The sequence below is a fragment of the Microcaecilia unicolor genome, chromosome 11 (genome assembly GCF_901765095.1).
Source record: "Microcaecilia unicolor chromosome 11, aMicUni1.1, whole genome shotgun sequence".
Classification (NCBI taxonomy): Eukaryota; Metazoa; Chordata; class Amphibia; order Gymnophiona; family Siphonopidae; genus Microcaecilia; species Microcaecilia unicolor.
In genome coordinates, this window is record NC_044041.1 from 109,372,171 (window position 1) to 109,385,132 (window position 12,962).

General features: G+C 42.6%; 3 protein-coding genes across 3 annotated transcripts in view; 2 read left to right on the plus strand and 1 right to left on the minus strand.

Moving 5' to 3' along the window:
* LONP1 (lon peptidase 1, mitochondrial) overlaps positions 1-5,700 on the plus strand; it is a 277,190-nt gene extending 271,490 nt beyond the window's left edge. Inside the window, exon 18 of the mRNA XM_030219602.1 lies at positions 3,412-5,700. Within this exon, the coding sequence (XP_030075462.1) occupies positions 3,412-3,561 (150 nt within the window). The 3' untranslated portion in view covers positions 3,562-5,700. The remainder of the gene's footprint in view (positions 1-3,411) is intronic.
* Positions 5,701-8,757: 3,057 nt separating this feature from the next.
* On the plus strand, positions 8,758-9,372 carry LOC115480734 (histone H1.3-like). The gene has a single exon (XM_030219605.1). It carries the CDS (start codon positions 8,758-8,760, stop codon positions 9,370-9,372), a length of 615 nt encoding a protein of 204 aa, XP_030075465.1.
* A 548-nt stretch (positions 9,373-9,920) lies between these two features.
* Positions 9,921-12,962, minus strand: part of LOC115480967 — a 30,139-nt gene continuing 27,097 nt past the window's right edge. Inside the window, exon 3 of the mRNA XM_030219952.1 lies at positions 9,921-10,410. Within this exon, the coding sequence (XP_030075812.1) occupies positions 9,921-10,410 (490 nt within the window). The remainder of the gene's footprint in view (positions 10,411-12,962) is intronic.

Genomic DNA, 12,962 nt, shown 5'->3' on the forward strand with positions numbered 1-12,962 from the left:
AATAGGGGACATAAACCTACACCTAGAAGTTCCTAACTCAACTAATGCACGTGAATGCAAGGATTTCCTCGAACTCTGGGACCTCAGTTGGCCAAATATGCAAACAACCCATGTCAAAGGACACACACTTGACCTCATCACATACAAACTGTCCTCAGACTTAAACCTCGTACTAACAGATACAAAATGGACAGACATACCACGGTCAATTACAAATTAAACCTATCCCTACAATGGCAAATAAAAGTACCACACCATAATCAAGAACGCTCAACCTATACCACGAGAGGCCAAACTGACCCTGGAATATTTTGGCAACAAATCTACAAGAATGAATGGACAGCACAAACAGACTCGAAATACTATCTCCTAGAATGGGACAACAGGTGCAGAAGCACATTAGACAACATAGCACCATACAAACTAGAACCTCACGAAGACACAACTCAATACCATGGTTTAACGAAGAACTGAAAGAACTAAAGACACAAGTTAGGAGGCTTGAAAGAGCATGGAATAAAAAGAAAGATGAACTTACACTCAACGCATGGAAACAAACACAGAGAAAATACAAATATGCAATTAGACAAACCAAAAGATCATACTACAAAACAAAAATAGGGCCAGACTACAAAGGCACACATAAACTTTTCCAACTCGTGAACAAATTACTAGATACCACACCGGTTACTACAGACACCCCATCAGCAGACAACCTTGCTAAATACTTCAGTGAGAAAATTGTAAAGCTACAACTCACGATACCACTCAATACCACCGACTACGAAAAATTCATTGACTGTCTGGACTCAAACCCCGATGAATATCCAGCAGACCAAATCTGGACAAACTTCGCCATACTCTCTGACGATACCATCATCCAAGCGATCAACAGGTTCGCCAAGTCCCACTGCAAACTGGACACATGCCCCAATAACCTAATAAAATCCGCCCCTCAACGATTCATAACAGACCTCACGACGCACTTGAACTATATGTTACAACACAAACTCTTCCCAAAGGATAAAGGAAACATTCTACTTACCCCAATACCTAAGGATTCAAAGAAAAAAAACAAGTGACATAACCAACTACCGCCCGGTAGCATCTATCCCTCTGGTAACCAAACTAATGGAAAGTATGGTAACCAAGCAGCTTACCGACTACCTAAACAAATTCACATTACTACACGAATCTCAATCAGGATTTTGATCCAACTACAGCACCGAAACAGTACTAATCACTCTTCTAACCAGGGGCGTAGCCAGACTTTGGCGGGAGGGGGGGGCCAGAGCCCAAGGTGAGGGGGCACATTCCCCCCCACCCGCCGACCCCCCCCCCTCGCTGCCATTTTTGACCCCCCTGCCGACGCCATCTTTGACCCCTCCCCTGGTGTCGCCAACCCTCCACTGTCACCATCGCCATTGAGTACCTGTGCTGGCGGGGGTCCCCAATCCCCACCAGCCGAATTTCTGTGTCTTCACTGAAGACTCTTCAGCCCGTCTCTGGGTCAGCGCGTTGCTGCAGACTGCTGCAGCAGCTGATCTGATTCTGCAAGCGGGAAGCCAATTCTCTTTGCGTGGTATGAATCGTCCTGCACGTTCCTACGTACATGACGTCAGGACGATTTATACCACGCAAAGAGAATCGGCTTCCCGCTTGCAGAATCAGATCAGCTGCTGCAGGCTGCAGCAACGCGCTGGCCCAGAGACGGGCTGAAGACACAGAACTTCGGCTGGCAGGGATTGGGGACCCCCGCCAGCACAGGTACTCGATGGCGACGGGGGAGGGTTGGCGACGCCGGGGGAGGGGTCCAGGGCCAAATCTGAGGGGGCCCAGGCCCCACGTAGCTACGCCACTGCTTCTAACCAAATTCAAACAGCCAATTGCAACTGGTAACAGCGTACTTCTCCTACAATTTGACATGTCCAGCGCTTTCGACATGGTAAGCCTTAAAATATTATTAAACATCCTAGAATACTTTGAGATGGGAGGAAACGTTCTTAGCTAGTTCAAAGGCTTCCTAACCGCAAGAACATACCAAGTGATATCTAATTCGAATACATCAGCTCCATGGAAACCAGAATGCGGAGTACCCCAAGGATCACCGCTCTCACCGACCCTTTTCAACCTAATGATGACACCTCTGGTCAAATCGTTATCCAACCAAGGCCTTAATCCATATATCTATGCAGATGATGTCACGATCTACATCCCGTTCAAACATGATCTAAAAGAAATCACTAATGAAATCAATCACAGCCTCCAAATCATGAACTCATGGGTGGATGCATTTCAATTAAAACCTAACGCAGAAAAAACACAATGTCTCATCCTCTCATCACAACACAGCACATGCAAACCCACCACTATAAATACCCCAAACTACACCCTTCCTGTTTCAGATAGCCTGAAAATACTTGGAGTTATAATTGACCGAAATCTCACACTAGAAAGCCATGTGAAAAATACAACAAAGAAAATGTTCCAATCAATGTGGAAACTCAAAAGAGTAAAACCTTTCTTCCCTAGGGAAATATTTCATAACCTGGTACAATCAATGGAGCTAAGTCACCTAGATTACTGCAATGCACTCTATGCCGGATGTAAAGAACAAATCATCAAGAAGCTCCAAACAACCCAAAATACAGCAGCCAGACTCATATTTGGAAATACGAAAGTGCCAAACCCCTAAGAGAAAAACTACACTGGCTCCCACTTAAAGAACGTATTACATTCAAAATCTGCACTCTGGTTCACAAAATCATTTACAGAGAAGCCCCGATCTACATGTCAGACCTCATAGGCCTACCACCCAGGAACACTAAAAGTTCATCACGCACATTCATGAATCTCCACTACCTAGCTGCAGAGGACTAAAATACAAATTAACATATGCATCCAGCTTCTCCTTCATAAGCACGCAGCTATGGAATGCATTACCACTTGCCGTGAAAAAAACGTGCAACCTAACTAACTTTCGGAGATCACTGAAGACCAGCCTATTCAACATGGCATACCAAAGTGATCCATCCTAATTACCAGACAACAAAATTCACGCGTGAACTTGTTAAAACCTAACTCTCTATACTCGATTACCAAGGTCTACTCTACCACGAGTGAACTTTAACGTAATACCACTTTATCTCTTAGTCCGAATATGAGCTGTTTATACTTGACTGTTTAATCTACTATGTCAATCATTATCTTTATTGTAATACCACTTGTATCTCTCACTCCGGAAATGGCGATCGCCATGATGTAACAATGTAAGCCACATTGAGCCTGCAAATAGGTGGGAAAATGTGGGATACAAATGCAACAAACAAATAAATAAATAGTTTATATATGGAATATCATAAGAACTAGGGTCATGCAATAATTTTCTTTTTCTTTTTGTAATCCCCAAAGGCTAAAAGAGCTGGTGTCACTTGCCTGATCCTCCCTGCAGAGAACAAGAAGGATTACTTTGACCTGGCAGAGTTCATCACTGAAGGACTGGAAGTTCACTTTGTGGAGCACTACAATGAAATTTATGACATAGTTTTTGCTGTGCAGTGACCATATTACTTAGGCAGAGCGGCTCGATCTCCGTTACCCATGGTTAAAGGTCATGCTGCATCCAGGACAAATCCTTGCTTATTGCTGCTGTGCAGCCTGTGCAAGGAAGCAACCACAACTCAGCCAATTCTTACATTCTCACTCTTTACCTCTGTATATGACATTGCCTTAACTTAGATTTCTATTCAAAAAAAATGAACTTTTTAACCTGTTTCAAATAAGTATTTGCAAAATTGTGAACTTTCGATGTGACCTTGGAATTATGAAGTGGTATATTTAGAATATCACATGACTGACTTAAGTGAATATTGCAATTTTAGTGAGCCATTTTAAATAAACATGTTAAAAAATGGTCAACTATTACTTCAGCATTACCTTTTAGCAGGTAGGCATCTTAAATAGAACATTGTTTCCTCTGGATACAGCTCAGTATTTCAAGAAAACATCCTGTATTCTGTACAAAGTGAACTCGAGCGTCTAAGCTGCTGACCCAGCCATGTGGCACATGACCATTGCCCTAGAGGGCATAGAAGAGATGAAAAGCTGGGTCCACTTGAACAGAGCTACCTGTTAGTCAGTGCTCAGGAATTGGATGTGGTCTGTGTCTTCAAACAGGTAATCAGAATGATACTACTGTTCCTCTGACAGAGGAGAGGGGCACAACTGTTTTTTTGTTGTTGTTGTTTTTCCCCCAAAAGCATATGCACATATAACTAATAATTACTAAACTGAACATTTTTCTTATTTTTTTATTAGCATTTATCAAATATACAAGTAAACTACTTGACAGCAAAACACACCTTAGAGACAAAACATTCCTAACAAAAAAAAACGTCAGCTGAAATATGTGCTACTTAGTCCACAGATATTTGGGAAAACCAACAGAAATGTTCCTAAAGAAAAAAATGTTAGTAATAATACTGATGGAGGAAAAACGTTCTAAACCTTATAATAAACACTCCACAAAAAAAGGATAATCTTTTGGTCAACCAATTTAAACTAAGATGGTAATTCTGCTTGTTTAACCTCTGTTAAGAACTGCAGTTGATCTGGATTGAAAAAGATTTAGAGGAAATAACTACACATTGACAAGGATAGCGAAGTTGAAAAGTGCCTCCCAGTGGCTGGACCCTTTTTCTAAATATTAATGATCTTTCTTGTCTCTTGGGTAGATTTAGTAAGATCAAGGAAAACCCAAATCTTATGTCCTATATATTCTGCATTCCTAAATTTTGAAGAAGAGCCTTAGAACATGGTTGTGGTCTTGTGGAAAAATTAAAGGTAACCATTAGAGTGGCTCGTCTGACTGGTTCTGATTCAGAGCTTTCCAGGAACGCAGTCAGATCCAAACTATCTTGAATCAAATCATCTCCAGCTTTAGAGTCATCTCCTTTCTCTGAGGAAATGTTTTAGATGTAGCTGCAATATAATAAGTTTTTTTGAAAGGTGGTAACACCTCTGGGTTATTCAAAATCTCTTCTATATATTTCTTTAAAGTATTCCCTGGTGACAAGATATGGGTGTTTTGGAAAGTTTAAAAAACGCAAATTAAGATAACACTGAGAATTTTCCAAAATCTCCAGTCTTCTAGCTACAAGCGTTTTATCTTTTACTAAAGCGATTTGTAGTCTTTGCAAGTCAGTTATCTGCCCCTTTAATTTATCCAGTCTTAATTGTTTCCTTTTTATAATTTGAAAATTGAAAAAACTTATATAAACAAAATGAGCAAGTTCCAACAAATATCGTTGCAGTCCCTGAGTCCAGCTCCTTTCCCCTGTTACCCCTCCCCAACCCTTCCCCCTCCCAACAGGTCCATTATAAACGTTTTAATGATAGCTCTTTTAGCTGTTATGCAGTTATATTATGGAACTTGATTCCAATTCAGCTTCGAGGAATAGTGGACTACTTTCAGTTTAGGAAAACTTTTTTTTATTTGACAAGTACTTGATTTATAAAAAATTTTTAATTGTATTTTTATTGTAACCTGCTATAATTTCTACAGGAAATTTGTGGGATATAAAATCTGGAAATGGAATGGAACTTTTATAAAGCCCCCAGAAGGCCTTGGCTATTATTGCCCTCTGGTCACAAAAAGCTCTCCTGTTTTACATTGTCAGCTGTGCTTGGTATCCTAAAGTATTCAAGATTAAACTTCTCCCTTTTGTGTTTGAAGGAATTTTGTGCATCTTTTGCCTTCCATGTGAATAGCAAATGGAGTTGATTCCTCCATTTCCAGTAGGCTGGTGGCTCCAGTGATGTCCAAGATTGCAGTATGTATTTCCTAGGAATAGGGCACATTTTATGAAATAAGTATTCCCCCTTTATCATTTCCTCAGGAAGCCCCTGATTTACCTAGTAACATTTGTTCTGGTAATCTTACAACCTTTCAACCCAGAATGGTGGAGATAAAGCTATCACTCACTCTGTCCAAAATCTTCGAGTGATAGTGATCTCTTGACATTGGCATTTGATACATATGGTATTCACCTGTTGTATACAATTGTGCTTGGGTAAAATACGCTGTATGCAATACTCAGATAGCATTCCCTAAGGTTCGCATTAGTTGTTAACCCAGGAATGCCCTTAGGATTATTCAGCAAATCCCAATGCCCCATATCTCTAGATCTTGTGCGCAGCATTTTTTTCAACCCTTCCCTTTTGCCTCCCCCTCCAATTTATTCAAGACCTTAGGTATCCCTGATATGGAAATATCATGTTCTAAACTTTCATCAAATAAGGCCTTATTTTGCGCCCCTTCCCCAATCTCCATGTTTAGTTGTTTCTGGAATCAAATGACCACCTCCACCCAGGAGGTGCTCCAGCAATACTGACCACCAACAGACACATTACGATGCTTGATCACTAGCAGATACTTTAACTAGGACAATACTACCTCTAATGCCTATTTAACGTGTCTGATTGAATTTCCTGTAAGCCAAACTGAACTATCAGATTGGAAAATGTGGAGTACAAATGCAAAAACAAAAATAAATAAAAATACCAGCCCCACATTTTTCCACTCTAGGAATGCTGAATTGTCTAATCCTGGCTCAAGAGCAGTGTTCCTCCTCAAGGGTCCCCTTCCAACTTCTGGATTAGCACTTTCCACACATCCCTCATTGTTCGTAAGATAATGTTCTTGCCAGTTTATAAGGGAGAAAATTATTTGGAACATGCTGCAATGAATTAAAATGATATATACTTCCTTTGCAGAGAGGGTGAAGCAGCACTGGTTGAGCATTGCCTACTTTCTATCTTTCCTCTGAGACAGAAGTAACCTTCTGGGGGGTGGGTGAACCCTCGAGTATACTCCCCCAGGCAGAATTCCAGGCAAGAAAAAACTGACTATTAAATAAGTATTGCACATAATAAATGTTTATTCAAATTGTCAAAGAAGCCAATCAGTAATTATTGAAATAGTAACAAATAAACTCCCAATACAGTATAATATGTAGCAACTAAAAACAGAGTTTTCCCCAGGAGCTGTCAATATGTCCACCTGCTAGTGGACACACTGAGGCTCACCATCCTCAGTTCTGTTTCCTCTTAAATACTTGTTCTTCCTTATCTTGGTCCATAAGGCTCTGACATCTACCCTCTTAAATGGGACAGCCCATGCCATTGCCAACTGAGCAAAGCGAATTGGCGCTCCAGAGTCCTTTAAAAGATGATGACGGAATGTCAAGGGTATCTTACGCTGAGATTCCAGCGTTAGCGCCTAGTCTAAAGTGTCATAAATGACCCCTGTGAGAGAAGCTTTATTCAGACTAGTCAAGTAATACTGAAGTTGTAGATAAGAGAAAGTAGCATGGCGTGGTAGGTGAAACTCCACAACATAAAGAGTCAAACTCAAGACTGCCATCATCTTGCAGGGTATGTTACAAGAAATGTATGCCTTTGTCCACCCAGATAGCAAAAAAAGGTATGTCTTTTTTTGCTGTCATATCCTTGTAAATATATGATAAAATATTTGGGAGCAAAATATGTATATTTTCTGCCAAAGCAGCTAAGAGGCTTTCTGGACTTAGGGAAGACCACAACTGGAGATATATAGTTAGTACTCAAGAAATTATGGTTGTAAGATGTGTGTGGGGGGGGGGGGGGGGGTAATTTGTTCTAAGGCCATAAGTCACTTATGGTCTCATCAGTTTGTTACTCTTCCTTCTTTTTTTGTGGTTTAAAAGCATGTTTTTTTGTTTTTTTTTCTGTAGATAATTTTCTGTTTTCCTTTAGCAACTGTTAACCTGTACATTAGTTTCTAAAAATTCATTTTAAAAAATGCACTTGAGCAGTTTTTTTTGTTACATTTGTACCCCGCACTTTCCCACTCATGGCAGGCTCATTGCGGCTTACATGGGGCAATGGAGGGGTTATAATACAATGTTAACTTTTAGAAGCGTATTTTCAAAACACTTAGACTTACAGTGTTCCCATAGGTTACTAAGATTGTAAGTCTAAGTGCTTTGAAAATACACCTTTATTATAGTAACTTATACAACATAGTAAGTCTATGCGCTTTGAAAATATACCTCTCATAGTAACCTATGAAACATTGTAAGTCTTAAGTGCTTTGAAAATGAGCCCCTTAATAGGTTCAATACCAGGACAGTGCAGAATATAGTATGTGCTAGTTCTCTTCAGTTAGATCTGTGTTTTAAATGAGAATTTTCTGAGAGAAGTTGGTGAGGAGGAACAGTGTGATTGTACACCACTTTATAAATTGCTCCAGAGAGTTTATATGAATACAGATTCAGAGATAGTTTAATTTTAACACTTAAAAATGATTGATATATGGCTCTGGGAGTTGAAGACGACTGAAGGAATCAATTATGCATTAATAAAGTTTTTAAAAAATAAACCATCATCAAGACCACAGACTAAGGTTTCTCCACACTCTAATCTCTTCTTGAGTGATCCGAATGAGAATGTTTGTGTAAAGGAAGGTCATTTTGTTATAAAACTATAATTTAGAGTGCTAAAGAAACACAGGATCGAAGAGCCGAAGCCCAAGCGTCTGTAGCAAGAAGGCATTGAGCGTGCAGCCAATCAAAGGACGGCTGCTACTATAAAAACGACGAAGAGGGACGGTCGGGTCAGGGTGGCTGCATACAACTTACTGCAACTTTGTACTCGAGTGTAAGGGGCAGAAGGACGCTGTGTATTAATTTTTTTTTTATTACTTCTCGTTAGGCGACTATGGCAGAAACCGCTCCAGCAGCAGCCGCTGCATCTCCTCCGGCTCCAGGCGCGGCCAAGAAAAAGGCCAAGAAGCCGGCGATAGCGCGCAAGTCATCGGGCCCCAGCGTCTCCGAGCTGATCGTGAAAGCCGTGTCAGCTTCAAAGGAGCGCAGTGGCATGTCTCTGGCTGCCCTGAAGAAGGCTCTGGCGGTGTCGGGCTACGACGTGGAGAAGAACAATAGTCGCTTGAAGCTGGCCGTCAAGAGCCTGGTGAGCAAGGGCAGCCTCCTGCAGACCAAGGGCAGCGGAGCTTCGGGCTCCTTCAAACTGAACAAGAAGCAGCCGGAGGGCAAGAAGAAGAGCGCTCCCAAAAGCAAGAAACCGACCGTGGAGAAGCCGAAAAAGGCGGCATCGGCGGGAGTGAAAAAGAGTCCGAAGAGAGCCAAGAAACCGTCAGCAGCCGCTACCAAGAAAGTAGCCAAGAGCCCCCAAAAGCCCAAAGCGGTTAAACCCAAGAAAGTGGCTAAGAGCCCGGCTAAAAAAGCTAAACCCTTGAAAGCGAAGGTGAAGAAAAGCCCAGCAAAGGCTGCCAAAGCCAAAAAGGCCGCAAAGGGGGCCCCTAAGAAAAAGTGAAGCTTTCATCCTTTGTTCATTTTCATATAAACCCAAAGGCTCTTTTCAGAGCCACCACCACACAGATCAAAGAAAGAGCAAGATGACTTTAGTTCTTATTAAAAGCCTGCTTCTGCACATGTAGTTTATATAAGCTGGCAAAGAGTTTCCACACACCAGGCGGATGGAGGATAGAGCTGGTTTGTAATGCAGCAGAAGCAGGCGTGATCCGTGGCATTTTTTAGTTTATCATTTTTTTTCGCATAGCAACAAGCGGGTGCTTCTGCAATAGAACAGCTACGCTCCTTTGACCTTTCCTCGGTGGGGAAATGATAAAATAGTGGAATGCTCAGCAGACGGGAAAAGGCCACAGGAGCGTGGGTGTCCTTAAAGCATGAATACCGGTTTCAGGGGCGGGGATGAAAGACTGCAAGGTACTATCGCCAGCAGCCTGGCATTTTCGGGAGCAAAGTCCTAACAAGACAGGATGACTCGTTAGCTCTTTTTGTGTTGGGATGTGGTGGCTCTTAAAAGAGCCTTTTGGTTGTGTAGCTGGAACATAATGCTTTCTAAGCCCTCTCACCACGAATACGGCGGGCCAACTGGATATCTTTGGGCATGATGGTGACTCTCTTGGCGTGGATGGCGCACAGATTGGTATCCTCGAAGAGCCCCACCAGGTAAGCCTCGCTAGCCTCCTGCAGGGCCATGACAGCCGAGCTCTGGAAGCGCAAGTCGGTCTTGAAGTCTTGCGCGATCTCTCGCACCAGGCGTTGGAAGGGCAGCTTGCGAATAAGCAACTCAGTAGACTTTTGGTAGCGGCGGATTTCCCTGAGCGCTACAGTACCCGGTCGATAGCGATGAGGCTTCTTCACACCGCCTGTGGCCGGGGCGCTTTTGCGAGCGGCCTTAGTCGCCAACTGCTTGCGAGGAGCTTTTCCTCCAGTAGACTTACGGGCAGTCTGCTTAGTACGAGCCATCCTGGACGCGCAGACAGAACTTTTCTTCTTTTCTGTTTTCAAAGAGACGTACAATAAAACTAAATGCAGCGCCGCTCTTCTCTTTTATAGATCGTTGCTTGTGTGCTGATAGGCTCAGAGAACCGTTAGAGAAGGTATGAAAAGCCCGCCCTGTTGCGGGATTGGTTCAGGTTGTTCCCTATTGCTCTCTTTCTCTACCGGACAGCTAGCCTGGCAGCTTTCGGAAAGGCGGCGCAGAAATAGCTTTTCCTTTCACTTTTGTGCTTAGTGAATTTGGTAAAACTGTGTTACCAACCTAGCTTTTCTTTTTCTGTTTGGTATTCTCCACTCTTGTAAGTTGTTATCCCTTTTGAAATCTTGTAAGTGAATGAGTAGACCGTAACCGAATCCGAGGTTTGAAATTCCCGCCCTGTGCAGTGATTGGAGAACGAAACTCTTCTTAGTTACCAACCAACAGGAAACCTAAAGCGCGCCGCGTTCGACCAAGAATTCTCAAGCGTCTTGGGATTTCGCTGTTAAGGCTAATATTAGTGCTATAGTAAACATGCTTATTAGTAGGGAGGTTTCTAAGCCCAGAGATACAGAAGGGATTTTCTCATTTTGGGTCTAGGAGGGGGGAAAAAAAAGATGACTGCATCTGGGAATTTCGACAAGAACGATCATAGTCTATAACTGTTAGAAGAGGGGATTCGCCATTAACATCTGCAAAAGTTGTGCTCAAAAGCTGTTTGTTTTTTTTACCAAGTACACTTGGCATGCACCCTACTTATTACCCCACCTAGATTTTGATAAATATAGACTAATATGCCCAAATCTAGCCTCCTGGCCAGCAGAAACCAGCCCAGATACCTCTCTTTTCTGGGCTCAGCTCTAAAACAGACAGGGACGGCCCTACAAGCAAAAGATTCACACAAAGGGACTTTCTGCAGGACAGCAGACCCTTTTCCCATGAGTTCATAGGTCAGCTACAAACAGCTTGCCTACCTTTTCTCATGTTATACCTTTCTTTAAGAGACTCCCCTGTAAAACCAAGAAAAAAAGACCAGCGATTAAAGAAGTTGAACCTGTAGTCTCATCATTGAAAAATCCAGATCAGTGCCTAGTAATCCACCGGTCAGCAGATACCCCCTACCCCCTCTTTTTTTTTTTTTGCCCTTATACCACTTAACTTAGGCAACTGTGACACCCTGTCCCAGCGCCTTGGAAAATTGAACCCAAGTTAATAAATGACCACACATTTGCTTTGTAATTAAGTGGAACAATTTGGCTGCAACTTTATTACAAGACACGACTGTATTTGTTCCAAACAATCAAAACAGGATACCCGAGCCAAACCGTATGATCTTAAAAGCTACCATTAGTCTGACACCGTAAGCAAGAATGACAATTGTGTTATATGTTGTACCCAGGATGCTCCCGTCACGCAGCGGGGTGCTTCCAAACCAGGTGCAGCGAATCCATCTGCGCCAAACTGCAACTTGATGAATTAGCGCTCCTCCAATCACTCAGGCTCGGGTATTCCCGCCCTCCAAACTGTGACATGCGTAAATTAACATCCTATATAATAAAACACACCTTCAACATTCTGAAGATGACTGCATGGCTGAGGCATTCCTGCTCTCTGTATCCATCTCCTGAATTGACATCATGTACTTCCGGGGTTCGTCACAAGCAGAAGTGACCAACCACATGAGGTTTCTTAGCTTCAGAATGTTGGAGGTGCATTCTATTAAATAGAATTGGTCAGTTCCTTGAAGCACAGCCAGAGCTCAGCGTCCTGCACAGTAACACTCAGACACCAGAGGGGGGGGGGGGGGGGGGCTGACACCAGAGGGGAGGTATATTTGTCACACACACACTCTCTCTCACAGTCAATGTCTTTCTCTCACTCTCACGCACTCACACACTCTGTCTCACACTGTATCATATTCACTCTCTATGTGTCACACAGTCACTCTTGGTCTCATACACTCAGTCTCACAGAGAGTTTGTGTCTCACACACACTCTCTCTCTCGCACACACTGTATCTGTGTGAAACACACACTCTCTCTCTCACACTGTGTCTCACATACACACTTGCACACACACTTATTCTCACACACACTCACTCTCTCACAGACACACTCACACCCAGACTCACTCTCTCTCTCTCTCTCACACACACACACATTCGCACATTCACTCTCTCTCACACAGTCACTCTTACATACACTCTCTCAAACATACACACTCCATGGAAAACCTTGCTAGCGCCCGTTTCATTTGTGTCAGAAACGGGCCTTTTTTACTAGTATACAATAAGTAATGCGAGGGGTGGGAGGGTAGGCTGCTATTGTGCAAGATTACTTAAAAATGCAGTACAAAAAAACAATACAGACAATAGCCCAACCCCCACTCACCCATCCAGGGCTACCTTAGACTTTCTGGTTTCACAGAGCGATTCCCCAGTCATGACAGCCATTATGAGAGCAGAGTTAGTCCACCAGGGATTGTTAGATAGACCCAGGTCAGAAAATATATTTCCAAAGTTGATGAGACCACTTTAGGGCAAAATGATACTCCAAACAGATGAGACAAGCCACAAGCTATAACCAGAGTAATTATTAGCTGATCACCTTATTAGCCCTTCA

Bases quoted from the DNA above. Each gene is read 5' to 3' on its own strand.
- LOC115480734 (XM_030219605.1), top strand. From the start codon at position 8,758: ATGGCAGAAACCGCTCCAGCAGCAGCCGCTGCATCTCCTCCGGCTCCA.